The following is a 19,940-nucleotide window of genomic DNA, read 5'->3' on the forward strand; positions in this document are numbered from 1 at the left end:
CCAATCTATTTCCATCTTACATACTATGAAAGCGTTTTTAAAAAGAAAAATTGAGCTCTTTAAATTTAACTTGATATTTCGAACAGAAGCAGTATTTTATGCTATTTAGCATGATCTAATGTTTGGCCACTGAACAGCTGTCATTCTATCTACTAGAATTCATAAATATTAAAGCTCTCAAAGTTAAACTACAAATTCCATTTTATTACCTACATTTGAAATGGACTATGTTATTAATGACCTAAGAATCATAATAGGCCCATCCTTGCCAAGCATGAAAGGGAAGAATTCAATTAAATTATTGAGTATTTCATTATACACAGGTGACTTTCAGTCTGTAGCATGAGGAACAATCAAAATAGTCAGTGTCACAACATACTATTAAACTAAGTGCTTCAGTGTCAAAAGAGGAATGCTCACTTTTTTTTTTTTCCTTCTCTCATTTGGCAAGACCAACAGGCAGAAGAGGGGAGGTAAAGCATGGATAACTTACGTTAATACTAACACATACAATGGCCTTCCTTCCAATCAGTTGCAGCACATGCACCAGCATTCAAACAAATTGCCATCATCACTGTACTAATAATGCCAAGCACTAGTTCACCAGAAAATGCTTAACAGAGAGGAGAGGGGAAGAAAAAAAAAAAAACAAAAAAAAAAAGAAGAGGAGAGGAGAGGAGAGGTAAAAAAGAAGAAGGGTGGAGGGGGAGTAAATTCTTAGTATCTTGCACTGACTGTCTGCTGTTTTGTCAAACAGATTTGTACCTTGGGGGAAGTAGGGGTGGAAGTCACATATGCTAGTTAATACCACATAAAAACCTAAAGCAGGGAGAATACTGGGAGGGAAGAGGGAATATGACAACATTTAAATGTAGAAACTGTAATTATTTTATAGTGTATAAAAAGATATTAATGCTTAAGTCTGCATAAAGCGAATTGATAAACAACTGTTGCGTAAAATTGAAAACACAAGAAAGAAACAGTTTACACAGTTGTGTTTCTAACTTAAGGCACAAATTTTATTTTTTCAGTCTCAAAGATTTGAGGGGAGGGGTGGAAGCCTTTTGTATGAACGTAGAAAGGGCATGTGTAGTGGAATTGAGGAACACCACATTTACTAAAGAAAAAAATCCCTCAAATGCCAGCATCCGCTCAGTAATTTTGCTTCGTTAGGGAACCATGGCAGATTATTATTTTGTACCCAAAGAACAAAGTCATTCATTCAGTCATGTAGCAGATGAATTATGCTGAGGAAAGAACTAAGTCTGGAAAAAGCTGCAGACCATAATACTGTGGGGAGAAAGAGTTGCTGTGTGGAACAATCTGTTATGCCCATCCCTAAGCAGACAGCAAAGCAGCAGCCTCCAAAGCCTTTACATCAAAAACATTGTTATAAAGAGGAAAAAAAAGTCACAAACATTTTAACTTCAGTCATTGCCTACTGCCTTTTGAGTATATCCAGCTTCACAAAAGGCTTTTTTGTAAAAGCTGAAAATACGCACTGCAATGGACCAAACCTTGTTGTCTTTACAAGACTGAAACAATAGCTGAAAACTTGACATTTTATTCTCTGTCCTTGCTACTAAAGAACTAACTTTTCAGGGCGATAAAATACAGGGTTGACAGGAGGAAAAGAAATAGGATACTATCCATCCTCCTCCTCCTCATTTTAGATTTCAACTAAGTCAGGTTATACACAGTAGCATGATACAAAACTGTAAATTCTTGTCGCACTCTCTCCACCACTCACTCTCTTCAATCTCCTTTTGTTTTTATTCTGCCAGTCCCCCTCTCACTGAGACATTCCCTCTTATTTTATCCACTGCCTGTCACACCTCATATTCTACTTCACTAATCTGCTCCTTATCAAATGCAAAATACACAGGGAGGGGAAATTGTGGTCCAACAAACCATTAAGTAGAAAAAGGACTGAAAAAGGAAACTGTAACTATATAAAAATCACACAAATTGGCAAACACTGAGGAAGAGCCACTTTTAATCCTCAAGAACCAGAGGACATCACCTTCCTTTCTTTTCTCCAGTTTGGCAACAATATTCTTGCACTTAAATGAATAAAAATGGCTTTCTACCCTATGTGACTAAAAGCTGAGCATTACCTCATCCATAAGGCAAGAGGAAGGTCTGAAGATTGTCTGCTGTATTACCCCTTTTAAATAACATTGTTGGAACTTACTCTGAGTGATAGGACTAGGAAGCCATGTCAGAAAACAAAGGAGGACGGCTGGAATAGCATAGAAAATCCTGAATAGTTAATATTTTATACTACTGATCATTCTTTAAGTCTATGGCAGGAAACTATTTACCTAATAATTTGCCAAGGCTTTTTTACTTAGAAGTAGTTCAAAATATTGTGCCCCAAGTTAACCACTAGTATTACACTGTACTACAGTGACTTTACATTGCTGTGCAATGTTCATAGAAGAGAATATGAATTTACTGCACTGATTTAACAGCATTTTATTCTATAGTTGGTAAGAATTTAATTGCTTAATTTATAACATGCTTAAGTTACAACAAAAACTGGTACCTTAAAGTCCTTTAAAAAAACCCATAAAATTCAGCTAGAAGTGTGTAGCTGGTGCAGTCAAACAGAACTCTTTCCAGAACTTTACTGTCCTCTTTCACTGCTCTGAACATAGATCTTCTTTAATGCATGGATGGTACTTTCCATTTATTTGTTCTTATGAACTAATGGTGGAAAAAATATGCTGAATGGTATGGTACATTAATGCCCACCCACAATTCTCTTCTGTAACCCACTGCACTGTTGGAACACACACCAAGACAGTGACCCTGGTCTCTCTTCTGAAATACACAGTATAGAGAAACGTGTGCTAGCCCTTGAAGACAGCAAGCACCAGAACCATTATTAGTACATCAGCATGCCTGACAATTTATTCTGGGAAGTTCTAGTCTAATATAGCTCGTGACATGCATACCCAAGTGTGCTGGATCACAGGTAACAGTATTTTTATATTTCATCTCAGTTTTCAGAGCACATACACTACATATGTTAACTGTGAGGAATAAGAAAAACCTCTAGATCAATAATCTGTCCAAGCTGCAGCCTAATAAACTTAAGGTTGATCCACAGAGACTTGTATGGAAGTGTCCAGAAGATAACAAACTCATTTCTAATCTACAAGTCCATGTGAACCATAATATTTTGCAGCAGGAAATATCTCCATCTTCTTCCCCCATTTAAAATTGAAATAAGTATATTTAAAAAATAAAAGATGTGAAGAAAAATTTCTAATCAAATTTGTCTGTAAACTACCATTGAGCAAAAAGAATAAGCATGTGTTTAGAAATCAGAGTATCTTTAATTAAATTCTTATTGTGGTCTTGAAACCTTTTTAGGCTAACTTGTAGCAAAAAGGACAGCTTTATTTTAACACGCAGCTCTACAACTGCCTTAAAATGATAAGAGACTGTATGGATGCTGAAGAATCAAGTCCTATTGATCTGACTTAATGTGCAGATCACCACTGCTGACACAAAGGAGACAACAGTAACATGGCTAGGGAAACACCGACCTTTAATTTAAATACATATAGAACACTTGGAAGCACAACTAAAATATACCATTTGCAGACAAATGGCTTATGAGGAGGTAGGGAACTGTATCAGCCTAATTATGCCACAACAAGAGTGTGCCTGTGCACGTGCATGCATGAAGAAAAGAATAATTTGGAATATTAAGCGTATCTTCCTGTGCACAGGATCCTTTCTTACATAGTTGCATAGTTTTCTTGTCCCTTAGAGGTAAACAGAAAAGACAGAAGCAAACTACTGAAATTAGTGACAGGAACATGAAAGAAACAGGAGTTTCTCCTGTAAATGACAACAATAATATTTTCATTGAAGGGTTATCAGCTTCATTTACTCCGGAGTGCCATACCTGTTGAAGTTAATGTCTGGATAACTAGAATATTCAGACTTCATCTTCGCATTGCGACGTGGAAAAGTACAGAAGAAAGCATTGGCTAGAAAACTAGCAATCTGTTCCTGTGACATTGTGATGGAGTGATTCATCTTTTGTTTCAGTAGAGGTATTGGCTACCAACAAAGGAGTGAGGGGGAGGGAGGGGCAGGACAGAAGGGAGGGGAGGAGAGAGAAAAATAATTAGCTTACCCATTTTAGAAGAAAAAACAGGAGCACAAATTACATTTGTTAAATTAGAGCAAGAGTAATTTGGGCCATTGGTGAACCCTTTAATCAGCAGCACCATTAAAGTCAAGAACCGTTTATTCAAGACAATTAGGAAAAAGCTTGCTTGATAAACTGCAGATTTCTAATCAATAATAAAAAGAAAGACCAAGAAAACACTGCTTATCAAACAAAACCATGGGTAATGGCGGGGGGGGGGGGGGGGGGGGGGGGAGTAGATGGGATGCTGTAAATCCTGGGCAATCTTAAAAACTGAAGTAAAAGCCCACTTCTGACAGCTGTATAGTTAAGAACCCTTAAGGAATGCTTTCAGCTACAATAACCATGCTTTACGCTTTACAAAGAAACGTGGAAGGCATGCCACAGATCAGTCTATGACTTGCTCTGAATTTTTTTCCATCCTACTTGAAAAAATAACACTGGTAAAATTTGCAGGAAGTGCATGATTATCCATTCTTTTATAATCACAATGAACAAGAAGCTCAGCTTCACTTTGGTCTTCAGTTTGGAGTTTTATTTGACTTTAGTCAGGGTTTCTTTAATATAAAAAGAAACTAAGGGGCAGGGGGAACAAAAAAAAACCCCACCTGAGGTGTTATACATCTTCCATTTTATCGGACTTTAGCTTCCTGATTTGGAATTTTTGCTCACCACATTCACAGCATTGTATTTTTTTTTTTTTTTAATTATGTGATAATACTAGAGGCGGGGCTGGGCGGGGGAATCATTCTGACTGCTAAGGAGTCCAGCAACAATTATGATAAACCCATTTGACAGGAAAAAGAACACCATTTTCATCTCTTCTTCCAATATTCTCAGCCATCATCCTTAGCGTAGCTCCAGGACAGCTAGGCAGCTACATTTTAATCTTTCTAGTTGTGAATACAGAAATTGCTACTAATCCAGGCTGTTGAATACACAGCCCTGTTTACTCCACAAAACAAGTTTTCCTTGATTCTTATAACTACTACATTCACGTTCACTGAATCTCATTCTGTCTTCTGGCTATTTAATTAACAAGCTACATTATAATGTCCGAAGTCACACAGCTAGAGGGGGGAAAAAAGCCTGACAAGCTCTCTCTAATAAGGTCTACAAGCCTATAAAAATAGGATATTTTGTACAGTATGTTATATTGGAATAAATTTAGCTTTATGTCTAACCAAAAAAATTAGTCTGACAAAGTTCTTCACAATTTACATTGCCTAACAGTACATCATCTTTATAAAAGGCCTTACTACATGAACTTGCAAGTCTTACGCTTGACTTTGTGTTCAGAAACTTCACAGCATTCTCAAAAACTTTCCCCATCAAGTGACTAGTAAAAACATTTTTAAGAAATAGTCATACTGTTTGAAATTATCTCTACTGTAGGACCCCTGCAGCACAACAAAGTAGGGAGAGATATTCCCTGGTCTTGTCCAATAAAATCAATTTAGAAAATTGTAACAAAGGAGGTTACAAATTAGTTATAACCCTGCTAATGTGTTACCTATCATACACCTTCACTTGATCAGTCCTATTCACTTTTATCAGCTTTACTACCTACAAAACTGATTCCCATAACAGTAACAAAGAATTAGTTAATGTTTGTATGTCCGCAAGTACTGTGATGCTTTAACTAGAATAAAACATGTTTCCAAGTAAACAAAGGCTTTATGAAAATACTACTTGTAGGATTAAAAAAATTCTAAAATAGAATAATCTTAAAACGTGATTTTTAAGTAGTTCAGTTTGTAAGTGTGATTTTCAAACCTGGAATGTTTCATGGTATTTTCATTTTAAAGAAGCAAGAAGCAACTCCAGTATATAGAAAGGAAAGCATTACTGAAGTTCAGGCTAAAAGTATGACAGCAAGATATATAATTTTTTTTTTTTTTTTTTACATTCCACTATATCATTATAGAAGTGCATTGTCCGTTCTGCTCCCTAGGCCTCAGCTACATTCAACACAAAAACTATAGCTTTTATTATAACACGATCCTGATGTTTTGACCTTAGCCATTAGTTACAGTTTGCAGAAAAGTGGTCTGCCACAGAGCACTTAGCTAGCTCTATTTACTTACCTGGGTGCAGATACTAGGGAGACAGAGTGCCAGCTTGACCATATCAGGAAGAATGGACTGGAACAAATGTTGAGCCTCTGCATCTTCAAGAACCTGTTAAAAAGAAAGAAAACAAAGAAAAAAAAAGCTTTTTACCTCAGAAAAAACGATTGTACAAAAAGTTTGTGAAAACAGGACCCATCCGAAAGAAACAAGAGAAAAAAATAGGTCCTTTTAGCTTCATGCAAATCTGTAGCATTTTTCGTGGTAGTACCTCACTACATTTTACCTTGCAATAATCCACTAACAGAAACAACTCTTAAAAGTTGCAGTTGAGAAAACATGTCACCAAACGCCCTATAAACGAACCTTGAATAAGTTATCATTTGACTCTTTCCAAAGCAATGAACCAAATTCTCAACTGACAGAAATCACCACCTAACCACAAAAGTACTGGAACAATTTACTCAACTTTTATATTCAGGTCGTAGTCCAAGACAAGTGCCTGTGACATTCTCCTGTTAAGGACATATGAAACACACTGCTGGGTCAGATCAGTGGTCCTCAGCAGCAGCAGGAAATGCTATGTAAGAGGAGCATGCAAGCCTGGGCACTTTCTGCTGTCCATCCCCACCACGTTCCCTAAAGAACTATAGCCGTTGGATTACATCTGTTAAAGGGTGCAGCCTGCCTGGTCCACATGCTGAAGTTGCAAACTTTTCAGTCTCTTCCTGTAAGACAGCTGGTCCTATGACTATTTTAGCTGCCCCTCTCTACCTGCTCTAACATTCTTCCAGAGAAGGAGACACCAGAATTGACAACATTAAAAAACAAGTGGGGACACCAATGTTTCACAAGGCTTCTCAAAGCTTTTATACTCACTCACATCAATCCATTTTTGTCCTATTCACAACTGCCTTCCTAACACTGTCTGGCCCACTGTTGACACCTTTGGCTGCCAAAGTGTATCAAGCCAATGTATTCAGAGAAAGTCCAGGATCTCTCTTCTAAGTTGCAACTGCCAGTTCTGAGCATAACATCATGTACCCAGGGTTTAGATGAACCCACCCACGCCCTACACCCCCATTCATGTATCATACACCTATTTTTAGAAGGTGCAAAAGGTTCTTTACCACAGGCAATGCTCTTCTAAGAAAAGCTAGGATAGGCACATGAATGGGAGGTTGTGAAAAGAAAAGCAACATAAAGCAGTGCAGCTGCAATATGCAAAGTGGCACAAAAGCATGCCATATCCTCAAGTCTCATATTCTGCCATATGAACCGGCTGAAGTAAGATCAAGGAGAGAAAAGCATTCTCCATCTTCCTGTGCAGTGGTGCAGTTTTTCCCCTGATCTAGGGATCCAGGCACCAGATGTGACTGGCTGTTAGATTTGCATGCTGCGTTTAAGTCAAAAAGCAGAGAGAACACACAGCTTGCACTACAGCTGGGGAACAGAAGACGAAGGTCACAGTTCAGCCTTCTGCCCCCCTCTTTCCCCTGCATCCAGGGAATCTGTATTTGAGACAACTACCTTCTACCAGTTTCTAGATTAAAATCATTAAAGTTCTGAAACTGTGGCTTTAAAGCTACAGAATATTATTTTTCAAGTAAAACTGTTAGAAAATAATTGGATTTACTACCAATTTCACACAAAAACAATAGCAGACAGAATGGATGAAATGGCATCAAGGTATTATCAATTTTAGTCTCTGCAACGCTTAAGACTAATTGTGAAATCACAGGAAGTGATCTTTTTAGTCATATAATCAAAGCTTTGCAATTCACACTTCAACGGAAAGTTTCACACAGCCTTCAGAATGTAAAAAAGATACTGGCAATTTTCTTGAGAAGAGGAAAATATGGTGCCTCTGATTCAAAGCATACTGTTCCCCATAAACGCCAAGCTGAAAATATTGTTTGAAGGCTAACAACTTCTGTTCTTCCAAGATCATTAAAATAACTATAGAGTTATCTCTGTTCTATTCCCCCCTGTTCCAAGTGATATAAAGGGACAAGAGTACTCAGGAAGTTAAAAAACAAAACACAAACAAATGCTCAAAGGACAAACAACTTATGGCAAGGAAGGGGGGAAAACAAAACAATCCCAACGCCTACACAGTTACTTTCCATGCATTATGTATGCTGCTCATGGAGACATACAAACAAGGCTTTAGTTTAAAATTTTAAATTGAAACAAGAGCTTACAAAGAACAGCAAGCCTAGAAAACATGAAAATCATTTGATATAATAGAGGAGGAATCCAAGTAATATACAAATTATTACTGAAAGGCAACTTTTTTTTTTTTAAGGTTAAGAAATGAACAAGATGCATCTCTCCTGTTGTTGGCTGCATATGCATCTACATATTTACACAGTATAAGTCAGATACTGAAAATTATGACCTAACCTTTATGATCATCTGCTCTATCAGGAAACTTTCCTCTGTTCTTAGGCACAATGTTTTTAAGTGACATAAAGTAACAAAATAAGCATTTAAAGGCTGGAATTTCAGATCTCAATACGTAAAATGAATATGTAAGTTAAATCTACTCAAAAGATGACATTTAACCTCAGATGTCTACCAGGCTGTCAAATTCTGATATTCTCTCCCCTTCGGGTAACACTTCTTCTCTTTTAAAGTTGACATATAAATAGTGGCTGCTATGCTTTGCTGACTGCCACAGACTATACAGTATCACTTATCTGGTGACACATTATGGCACTGGACTTTGTCATAGCTGTCAAGACTTCAACCTTTTCTTTATGCTCCTTTGAAAACAACATAATAATAGTATGAGACAATTTCTTCCCAAAAACCGAAGCAGGGCCAGCAATTGCACAACTCAGCTTCAATACAAAATGTGTAACTACAGAGTTCACTTCTTAAACTGAAATTCTACTTTTCCTTCTCTTTACCTTCCTAATGTTGCACCAGAACATGCTCTCCTCTCTACATTATTCTTATGCATGACTTTTACCAGGCCTCCAGTAATGAAAACCTCAAAATTTGAAGCTGTTAACAACCGGAAGTGTTCTCATTGGACTTCAGACAGATTATTCTTACGTGTAAATGACAAATAAGATGGTTTTTTTTGTGAAAAGTGTTGGGTGCCATGAAAGCCTTACACTTTCAAAAGTCACTTAAAGAACACCACAACTTTAAAAAGATGATCATTGTGAGCGCTAAGTTCACAGACCTTGCCAAGAAACTCCTAACTCTGCATAATTCTCTAATCAAACCACCAAGTAGCCTAAGCATCCTTGTTTTGAGTACTCCCCTATTTAGGCAAAGGTCTCCTAAATACTTCAGGGAAGCACACCAACAGTTTTCACACTCAAACGTAGCTTGTTTATTCCCAGAAGTACCAGAAGTTCACAAAATAGTTGCTGCAGTAAGTAATCCAAGAACTCTGTTGTTTAACTGCAGGTGCTGTTGTTGGTTTTTTAGAAAACAAAGAAACAAACAAAAAAACCCCAACCAAACCCCTTTCTCCCTAATAAACTTTATCCCTAAAAATAACTCCTTGGTCAACTACTCAGTCCTCTGCTTCCCATTTATATCTTGAGGCTATAACCCATTATTGAACAGTGGCAGTAAGCCAGAAATACGTACCCTTCCTTGCTTTAAGTTTTTTTTAAAAACTAAGTAACATGAGTCATGGCTACATCCATGTAATTGTAACTTCCCCTTTCTGCCCATGGGCTTTTCCTGTACAGGTAACATTCCTATGAGGTTTTTATGAAAATGCCTGCAAACCCCTGGCTGCTTGGCCCTCATCCTCTTTTGACAACTAAACCAGCATGCCACCACAGCTGCAGCTTTGTAGACCAACCACTGTCACTGCATATTCTCAGCTATGCTCAGTGCAACAGAGCCTGGTTTTATCTGTGACAGCCTTTTCAGACTTTGAAAGCAGCAAAAAAGAACACTCAATCATGGAACGTAAAAGGATTCCAGGATGTGGAGTACTGACACCACAGCTACATCTGACAGATATCCCATGATGAAAATGCCAACCTGGAAGAACCTAGCAACAGCACACAGAATACCTGGTCACAGAAAGGAATGAAGATTTATTTAGAAGGAAAGTCTCTTCAGAAAGCAGTGACTTGTACTGATGTAAAATCCAGCACATTTAGAGCCGCATTACATATGCTACTTATTTGTTGCTACTGAAAGAGGGATGTGTCATTCTAATTCCCCAAACACAGGCACCCATCATTTTACCAGTTCCTATGTTCATCTGATAATTTCCTGAGATCCTTCAGCTTGCTGATGCTACAAGAAAATAACTTGGGGGGGGGGGAGAGGTATTCTTCCTCTGCATTAATAAGTCAAACAAGCCTACCAAAAAGTCATGCATTATTAGATGTTGTGCAGGGTGCGTGGTAGGTGAAACAGAACTAGTCACACCCCTTGTCAATGGTCTACAAAGGCAGATATCAGTTGCAACTTTTCTCACTGAAAAAGCAGTAATACTCTAGTTAGTATGAAGCTGTTACAACAAGCACCTCACTGTGAAGTAAATCTCTAGTACAGGAACATCTATATGGATTCAGTAATGTGCTTTTAACTGTGTACAATCTTTTTCAAGGCTACAACTATGCAAAGATTATGAGAAATGATTGGATTTCCCTTGTTTAAAAAAAATAACATTTCTTTTATAACTTAAGGAATTCTAAAATATTAAATGGTTGTCAACAATTTTTGGTAAAGGAAAATACACTAAGTATAGCAATTTTGGTTTTAAACAATTGATCAGTTTCCCCTTTCCTTATTATGCATACATGTCCTTTGCAGCTTCCATCAGGATTTGAAATAAAAACAAAAATATATTGTTGACTTTATTCATAGTCCTCCAATCATGCAAAAAATTATTTAGGAATGAAATAAAAGCAGGGGCTATACCCCATGGGAAAAGTATATGCAATCAGAGTTGCAAAGCATGACTTGCTTTTTGCCAAGAAATCACTTGGCGATTTCATCAGTATTTGCACTGGAGTGACTGATTAAATGAACATGACTTAGGGCTCCAATTCATAAGATGCAAATGGTTCAGTGAGCCATAGCAGAGGTAAGAGCTCTTGGCCAAACTTGCATTGCAATTTTGTAAAATGAACATTTATACTGCAGCAAAGAGGCCTGACTAAACACCACCATAAGTAATGGCCTCTTGTCACTATAAACCAGTCCTCCAAAATGTAATGAACGAGCATGCCTGACAGTCCTAATAAGAAGGATCTGAGGTAGCATGGGGTGATAGTGATGGTAGAGAGTTTAAATCTAAATCTGACAGCTCATCAAAACAAACAAACTGCACATACAGAACACAAATTTGGACAGCTCTATCTATCACATGGGAAGGTAGAGTCATCACACCAACAGGCAACCAGCACGCTAAGACAGCAATGGCTTAATGCTTTCCATTTGTTTGGTTTTATTTCCTGATATTAACTTTTGTGGCAGAACAAGGACCAACTGAACCACATTCTTAAGGATGAAGGGGAAAACCAGAGTGCTTCCTTCAGATTTTGTGTCTTTTATTTCCTAATTCTAATGGATTTTGAGTTCTTTTTCCTTCCCAGCTGCCCTAACACCTCATGCACTTTCTTAGAATTACTTTGTTTCAGTTTGTAAGTGCTTTGTACCATCAGTTACTATACTGAACTGTCTTTCCAGTTACAGCTTTCCTAATTATTTTAATGTAAGATATCATATGGTTAGAGGTGGTAATAGCCTCCTAACTAATTAGACAAACTGCATAACTTCTATGTACTCTATTCACAGTAAGTTCATTTTCCTAATCTCAGGAATAATTTTTTTCTTTTTCTTTCTTCACTATCTTCAATTTGTCTCAAATAAAAAAACATCTCTGTATATTTTTACAGGGCATTAAGACCCACATGATAAATACTTCCAAGCTGAAAAACTTGGGTTGCAAATAGAAGTGTAGCAAATAAGGGTATATATAGCCTACCTAGACATAACATCATTATTAAACCTCCTTCAAGTCTGCAATTCAAAGAAAATAACAAAGATAGATAGCAAACAAAGAAATACTAGTCACATTCCCACAAAGAGAAAGATTTGCTCAGTGCCACGTGCAAGGAACATGTAGGTGGAACATCCCATGAAGTTTAAGACAACTTGGAATGGTCTCCTGAAAAAAATTTGATCAACATTTAAAATTTTGCAGTTTTGGTGAGGATAACATGGAAGGCAAAAAACTGGAAAAAAAAATATATATATATTTGGGGAACAAGGACAACATGAACTTGTGTTTGAAGGCTTAATTTCTTTTTAAGACTGTTAACAGTCTTGTTCTATCCATAAGCATTTAAAACGCTACTTATTTTCATTCAATGCATAGACTGTACCTCCCTTCCAAAGGCTTCCATTTTACTGTCAAATGAGACTCAAAAGTTCAGTTGTGCTCTTGCACTGTTCTACAAGATATTGGTTCTTGTGCACTTTGGGATAATGTTAGCAATTTCAATTTCCCACTTTTTTTTAAAGTGTATTCCACAGAAGAACCTCCCAGGCATCCTGAAGCATCTCCCTTACCATTCCCCTCAAGCTAAGACTTTCCATTGAGATGACACTTATACAAAAACTTGAATGTACTTCAGCAATCACAACATGTGGCTGCTCCTTTATTGCACTAAGCAATATTGTTTTCATTTTCTTTTCCTTCCAGAGCAGCCTGTACTTATTTACTTGTTCTCCTGTCTCATACAGGAGTTGCATGCTTTTTGTATGCTGTTTGTGTAATACTTAAACATGGTGGAGTCTAGATCCATGACTAGAACTCCTCAGTGCCAGTAAAACAACCAAGTCACTGTCTATGATGTTTAAGTCTTTTAACTGAAAGTAAACCAACCTCAGACTGCCAACCTGTACTTGCTTTCTTCCCCTAGTCCTTGTCATAAATGCTTTTAAATATTATAGAATCATAAAAGCAGACTCTCTTGATCTGTTATTTGGGACAGCTGGGGAAAAAAACAAACCAAAAAAAACAAAAAAGCCTAAACCAGTTCTTATCAGTTAACTTTGAAAACTAATATACTAACTTAATACACCCCCCAAAAAACCAGAACAAGCTTCACTAAGTCATACTCTCTACAAAGCCTTTTCTTCTGGACAGGGAGTAGATAAATTCTACTTAAACATATTGCGCCAAACTACCAGCGTATCTGATACCTAGACAGAGACACTATGCTGCAGACCGCTGACTTGTATGCCTATGTAAAACAGATTCTTTGTCATAATGTAAAATATTATACTTATAAACAAGATTGAAACCAAGAAGCAAAGTGGGGGTCGGGGGGTGGGGGTGGATTTTAGTTCCCATTTTACTGAGTCAATGAACTTCCAAAACAGGAAGGAAACAATAAACTGTCATCTGCCTCCTTTTGTTCCCTTACAAAACTAATTCAGTAAGAAACACACTTAGCTGTCAAATCCATCCCATTTCTTGAGCACTTGTCTGATTAGAAACCAGAGGAAGGACAAAGTAATCTTTGGAGGGAAGAGGGAAAAAAACCCATAATGCTGGAATATGCAGAGAAGAATCTTATTTGAGAAGAATGCTTCTGACATTTATCAAAACCACAAACTGACACTTCAAAAGGAAAAAGGAAGACAGCTTACAAGGCAGAGGTTAATTCATTTTTGTTTAATTCCCCCCCCCCCCCCCCGAAGGCTCATTCACGTCTTCTGCCAATCCAACCCTGGGATGATCTCTCAGGTGTATCATCCCTAACAATGGCAGCTTTGTTCTCAAAGCTTTTCACCATTCTAAATAAAATCTGAGAGAAAAATGTATATTCATATTTCCATCTCCTCTTAATGGTTTCAGAAGCCCAGTTTATACTTCTAAGGTACTGGAAATCTAACCTCAAACATTTTCATTACCAACAAGTGAAACCTCAGCCCTGATTCTCTACAGGCCACCAATAGATTCCACCCGCACATTTTTGCGGAACAATTCTATCATGAGTAGAAGCATCACAAACATTTCCAAAGCAGTGGCAGAGTCCTGGGAAGAAAAGTCAAACACTGCTTTCTAAACGCTTTTGAGTTACTCTTCGGAAGTACGAAGTAGTGGAAAGGACAATGACCTCGTTTCTACAGCAGTGCTGTAACATGAAGAAAAAAAAAAAAAAAAAAAAATCTTTCATCTGACTGACATAACCCATCGTGAAAACAATCCATTTCCAGGTTCATTCAAAACTTTTACCTCTCTAAACACAGTACTTGGGGGGGGGGGACGGGACGGACGGACAATGTTTAATACTGCTTTGATTTTAAAAACATCTGCTACAAACCATAGTGTGGAAGCATTCAAAAGCCATCAGATATTTAACTACAACTTTTTTCAACCACTTTTGTAACTGATAACCTTGGCACTAAAAGCTTCATGAGACAACATAGCTACTGCCCTTATGAAAGCTGTATTTTCTTTAACATTACCAAAAAAAGGTCAAGCACAGACAGAAGTGGAAAAAGAAGGATCAACTAAAGATAAAACAATAGCATTGTAGAATTCAACAAATCTATAGACTGGGGTTTTTTTGATTGTCAGAATTATAGACTCTTGGAAAAAATATCCAGTAATTAAGATTATATTGGCCAAATAAGACCCTCAGACCATCTCCAGGGTACACACTCTGCCACCTTTGCAAACCTGCTCTTTAAAGAATGCATGGCAACTAATAACAAACTCTGCAAGGAAGCAATATAAACAAATTCAGTTTTTCAGATGAAAAAGCATGAGAAGAATTGGGAATATAATTACAATACACTTCATTTATGCCTTCATAGTCATTCTAACAATGGCAATGCCTCCTTATCGCTTCCCTACTTCCATCTACACTTTTTCAGAGAGTGTTTCTCTTGAAAGCTTTGACCATCATCAGGTTTTTTTATTCTAACTGCTCTGGACATTAAATAAAAAATAAATAAAAAACCACCCCCCCCCCCCCCCCCAAAAAAAAACCCAACAACAAAAGAAACCCTAAACAGACAAATAAATCTAAAGGCACAAAGCAGCTAAGGAAAGCCACCACAACCCAAAGGGGCTTCTCTTAGTCATTTGGGATAGATAAGTGAGCACAGGTAAATGACAATTTACACATAATCCAATGGAAGCAAAGAAATATATTCATCAGCCCCCTGCTCCCAAAACACAACAAAAAAAGCAACTATCAGAGGATAGCTTTTAAAACCAAAACATTTATATTTACTAGATTTTTTCTTTTCTTTTTTTAAACAGGAATGCTCTCAATACAGTGAAAAACTATGGAAGAAATCCTCAGGATGTACCTCTACATTGTCTCAAAGCATTAAGTATCCACAAACACTTAAGACACATTATAATTAAAACTCTACACCTGGTATGTGTAGATATCCCTTCCCTGGTAATTCTGAGTCAATAGTCTGATGCAACAGTCATTGCGATGGTGCTTACAAAACACCACTTAAAAGATACTCAACTGTTTTCCTGAGAAAGTACAGACAACGAAGAAGCAGCCTGTAATTCAGTACTCAATGCTATTTCTTCTCTACAATGCTTAGCTTCTAATGTTTTGAATGTGTACAAGATGCATATTCCCTCCACACCAGAAAAGTGTTTTGTTCAATATGGGGACAAATTCCTTTCTGCTACTGTAAAAAGAAAACCCTTCATGGCACACTCAAAAGACCTTTTCAGTTTAGATTTTAAAAAGGTAATCTGATGTAATGAAAATTGTTTGAAAACATCTGAACTAAAGTGAAATCCAGCAAGGAGCAATGGATAGGCTATTTTCAGCCTTGGGACATTTTGTTTCTTGTTTAAAAGCCTACATTTGTAGTGCTGACATCTCTAAAATGCTCACTTCTGTTAGTACTGTCCAGACAATTATAAAAATGATTTATCAAAAACCCAGTCACCAGAACAATTTGGTACTTTAAAATTCGTTCTATTCCAGTATCACTGATTACAGCAATCATTTTTTCAAGCAGGTCATTCAAACAACAAAACATACAGGAAAGACTGACATGATTCATAAGGCCTGCTAGGAAACGAGAGTGGGGTAAAGCCCTATCCCCCAAGATATGCACTTACTTAACAGTAGCAGGTGTTCTTAAACAGTTTGGTCTTTTTCAAATAAGTGAAAATCCAGAGCTCAACCATAATCCAACTAGACTATACTACAATCGCATCATCTTCAGATGTTGCATTCATATTCTTTTTTTAGATGAAAAATAGAAATAATGGTAAAAAAAATGAAAGAATTATTTCCAAAATTGTCCAGGTAATTTCCAAAATTTCTTAAGGTTATTAAGTTTAAGGTTATTAAATTCAGGTTATTAAGGTTAAGAGCACACATGCTTAAAGGCTGTATGGTTCTGTGGCTGTTTGAAATTTTGCATTTGGAGTATTTCATTGACAAGACAGTTCTTAATTTCATTCAAATCAGCTCAGTGATCTCAAAAGCAAGCAATTCTTCTTAGAGAGGAAGCAGACATATTGCCAATATTTGCACATCTGATTTTTCTGCTCAGTTCTCTAACATTTAATATGCTCCATCTTAATTCAATTACTGGCATCTGACATTTTCTGAAAGTACCAAGTTCAGGCCAAACATGCTAGTATACTACATAGCAGCACACATTCAAATGAGAAACTATAGTGTGGCAAAAAACCCACACTAAGCACATTCTGCAGATATTATCCCAGGTTTTACTAGGTTTATGCCATAATTCAGCAATTCAATAACACACATTTGTTAGCTTTTTTTCACTGAAATATAAGAGTTTTCTTCCATTTAATTATTCCTAAGTACAAAGCATTGACTAACAGAAACAAGACTCAATGCAATATGCTCCCCCACTCCTCACTTTAAGAATATTCTCCTATATCCTGGAATCTGTGCAGAACACCTGCAGTAGAAAAAAAGTGGTATCTTAGAAAGTGTGTGCACATATCTATATGAATATTGCTAGGCCAAAATTTAAATAGTAAGGATTTGTGCAAATGAAAAATAATTTCTAGTACAATAACTAACTACCGATTTTTCAAGAAAAGGAAACCAGACTTTTGGAAGAGCAAAACATCTGTAATAGGGATGTGTGATATTTATGGAAAATAGAAAAAATTGTATTTATAAAGTGATTTATTTACATATTTATCTTGCATATTATCTATTAATAAGTTTATGTATTTGTAAATTACATTTATAGAAAGTTTGAAAAAGGTGTTAAGCAAGGTTCTAGAAATTTACAGGTAGACACTTGCATGTAAAAGCAGACAGTAATGAAGCCTCATATCCTGACTGCTCTGGACTTCTAAAAGGATCTAGCATCCAGAATTATGATTGTCATGCAAGCTTTAATGGAAAAAAGCAGGGAGAAATAGGACTCCTTTTCTAATCCTGTTTCAAAACTAATTACAGCTGTAATTGTAAGACAAACATTTTTAATAGCCCATATTCTATATCATGTAAAAGCATAACTAAAGGGTGAAGAAAAATAGCAATATATTCCTTCAGCTTGACAACTGACCTTGTTTTCTTCGTATATAGCTTTTTATCAGATTTTAGGATAAGCTGAGATTTGTGCCATAAAAAACTGCTAACAGCCAGTTTTGAGGCTAAAATCAGTGAATTCATGCTTGACTGGAAAAGGACAAAAAGGAGCACAGACAAAGTCATCTGGTACGTTATTCCTTTTCCTTCATGCTGAAGGTTCTTCTCTGCAATTAAGTATAGACAGGAGAAGAGATTGGTCTTTTTAAAGAGCATTATCATGTTTCTTTCAACCTCACAGAAAAATCCAAATGTAAAAGTTATACAGCTTCTTTCATAATAGAAAAGGATTTCCTGAATGCTGAATTTATATGGGAATCAACAGCAAATATGCAGATCCTGGTCATTAAATTGATTGATTGGCTTCAAACAGCTTTCCCAAATGACAAGACAACCACAAGACATCCATAAACAGGCACTGTAGACACACACATGCTTTTTCCTACACTAAAAGCCGGAAACTGAGTATTATACAGTGGAGAATGACAGAGTGTCTTTGTAAAGATACCGCTAGCATATCCCCTTTAAGTCTTCCTACTTGCATCAAGTAGGCATCAAGGGTTTAAAGTTCTGCAGGGAGACTGGAAAAACAAATTTTAAAAGGCAAGTGCCTTCGAGTGAGGTTCATTTAAAATGTCAATTACATTTACTATTTTGTCCTCCTAAAAGAGGCTAGTGTATAGATCCCCATGCCTTTCTGTCAGCAATGTCTCATATTGGTACTATGCCACAACGGGGCCAAGGCCACTGCTGCCTCTCAACTTCAACCCAGCAAAGTCATAAGAATGTAAAAATGGACAAAAGTTCATGAAAGTCCATCAATAAAAAATGTCTAGAAAAGTCTAACAGCAAGAAAAGCAAGTAATCAGCAGCACTTCCTCACAACACTCTTTACTTGCAGTCATCAGTTTCAGAAATTTCCAGAGTCCATCACAGTATCTGTGTAGATGGTCAATGGGATCTTTCCACCAGCAATTTCTCCAAATCCCTTCAAAACCTGATGTAAAGCCATAGCATATTCCACATGCCCTGGACAAGGAGTTCCACAGCCTTTTATTCAGTATCTAAATAAGTAATTACTTTTGTCTGGTTTTGAAACCCTTACCTGCAAGGAACACTTATCTGGTGTCCCTTAACTGTTGTACTAGAAGAACGAACAGTCATTTCCTCTTCACCCTCTTTTACATTAATTTTGGACACCACTGTTATACCCATTCTGCACTTCTCTCAACTAAGATGAAAAGATGGAACAGTCCTAGCTTTGAATTCAGACGTTCCTCATATGGAAACTATTACATACATTTACACCGTTCCTGACTCCTCTCATTGTATCTTCTCCATTTCACAGACACAAATTTTCCGCCAAGATGATCAAGCTCAAAGAGGCCAGACAAACATAAAAATATTTATGGATACAATGTGAACATCTGCAAGACGTATTGTGATCCATTTTTCAGATGACTCACAGAAGCTCAGAGACAATCACTGTCTAATGCCACACAAATTTACCTAAACTCCAATCTTCGGTCTATGCTTCTTAAGAGATCAAACTTACGTCTAAACTATTTGCAATTTCCAATACATGAGTAATCACCAGAGATTACAGTTTTGACATGCCTAAATACTGGATTTAATAATTTTCAGCACTGAATAGCATACAGACATTATTTCACAAAGTAACTCTTTAAACACAAATATTTTGGGAATCCTAAATGCTAACAGTCCTGCATACATGAGTCCCTCTCTTTCTGCTTTGTATATACAAAAAAGCACCAAGAGTAGCTAAAAATCAAATTACTAGATCTGACTCCTTCCTTTTACTGAAGCATATCAGGAAAACCTATAACTTGTATAACTTGCAAGTAAGAATCAAGAATCATATGAGCATTATTCTTTTGTTTTCTGACACTGATGAAAATGCTACAGTTCTCCAAGTTTCAAAGGAGTTTAGAAGACGACTGAAATTCATGCGAGCAATAAAAGTGCCCATTGTTGTTTCATTGCCTGCAGAGTTCCTTTTTGTCACTTTAAGTGTCTGTCACATTTTTTCAGTAGATTTGTTATTAACTTAAGTATTGCTGCTAAAACTCACAAGTTTTAGAAGGGACCAAACAACTCAGTTTGATACAG

The 19,940-nt window shown here is 36.8% G+C and overlaps 1 protein-coding gene across 4 annotated transcripts in view; it reads right to left on the reverse strand.

The window, feature by feature from the left end:
* Window positions 1-19,940, reverse strand: part of PARG (poly(ADP-ribose) glycohydrolase) — a 75,350-nt gene that overhangs the window by 36,464 nt on the left and 18,946 nt on the right. For all 4 annotated transcript variants that reach the window (XM_030031165.2, XM_030031164.2, XM_030031163.2 and 1 more), the window contains 2 exons: window positions 6,259-6,351; window positions 3,923-4,080 (listed from right to left, as the gene is read on the reverse strand). In XM_030031165.2, the coding sequence (XP_029887025.1) occupies window positions 3,923-4,080; window positions 6,259-6,351 (251 nt within the window). The remainder of the gene's footprint in view (window positions 1-3,922; window positions 4,081-6,258; window positions 6,352-19,940) is intronic.

This window comes from Aquila chrysaetos, chromosome 11 (assembly GCF_900496995.4).
Source record: "Aquila chrysaetos chrysaetos chromosome 11, bAquChr1.4, whole genome shotgun sequence".
Classification (NCBI taxonomy): Eukaryota; Metazoa; Chordata; class Aves; order Accipitriformes; family Accipitridae; genus Aquila; species Aquila chrysaetos.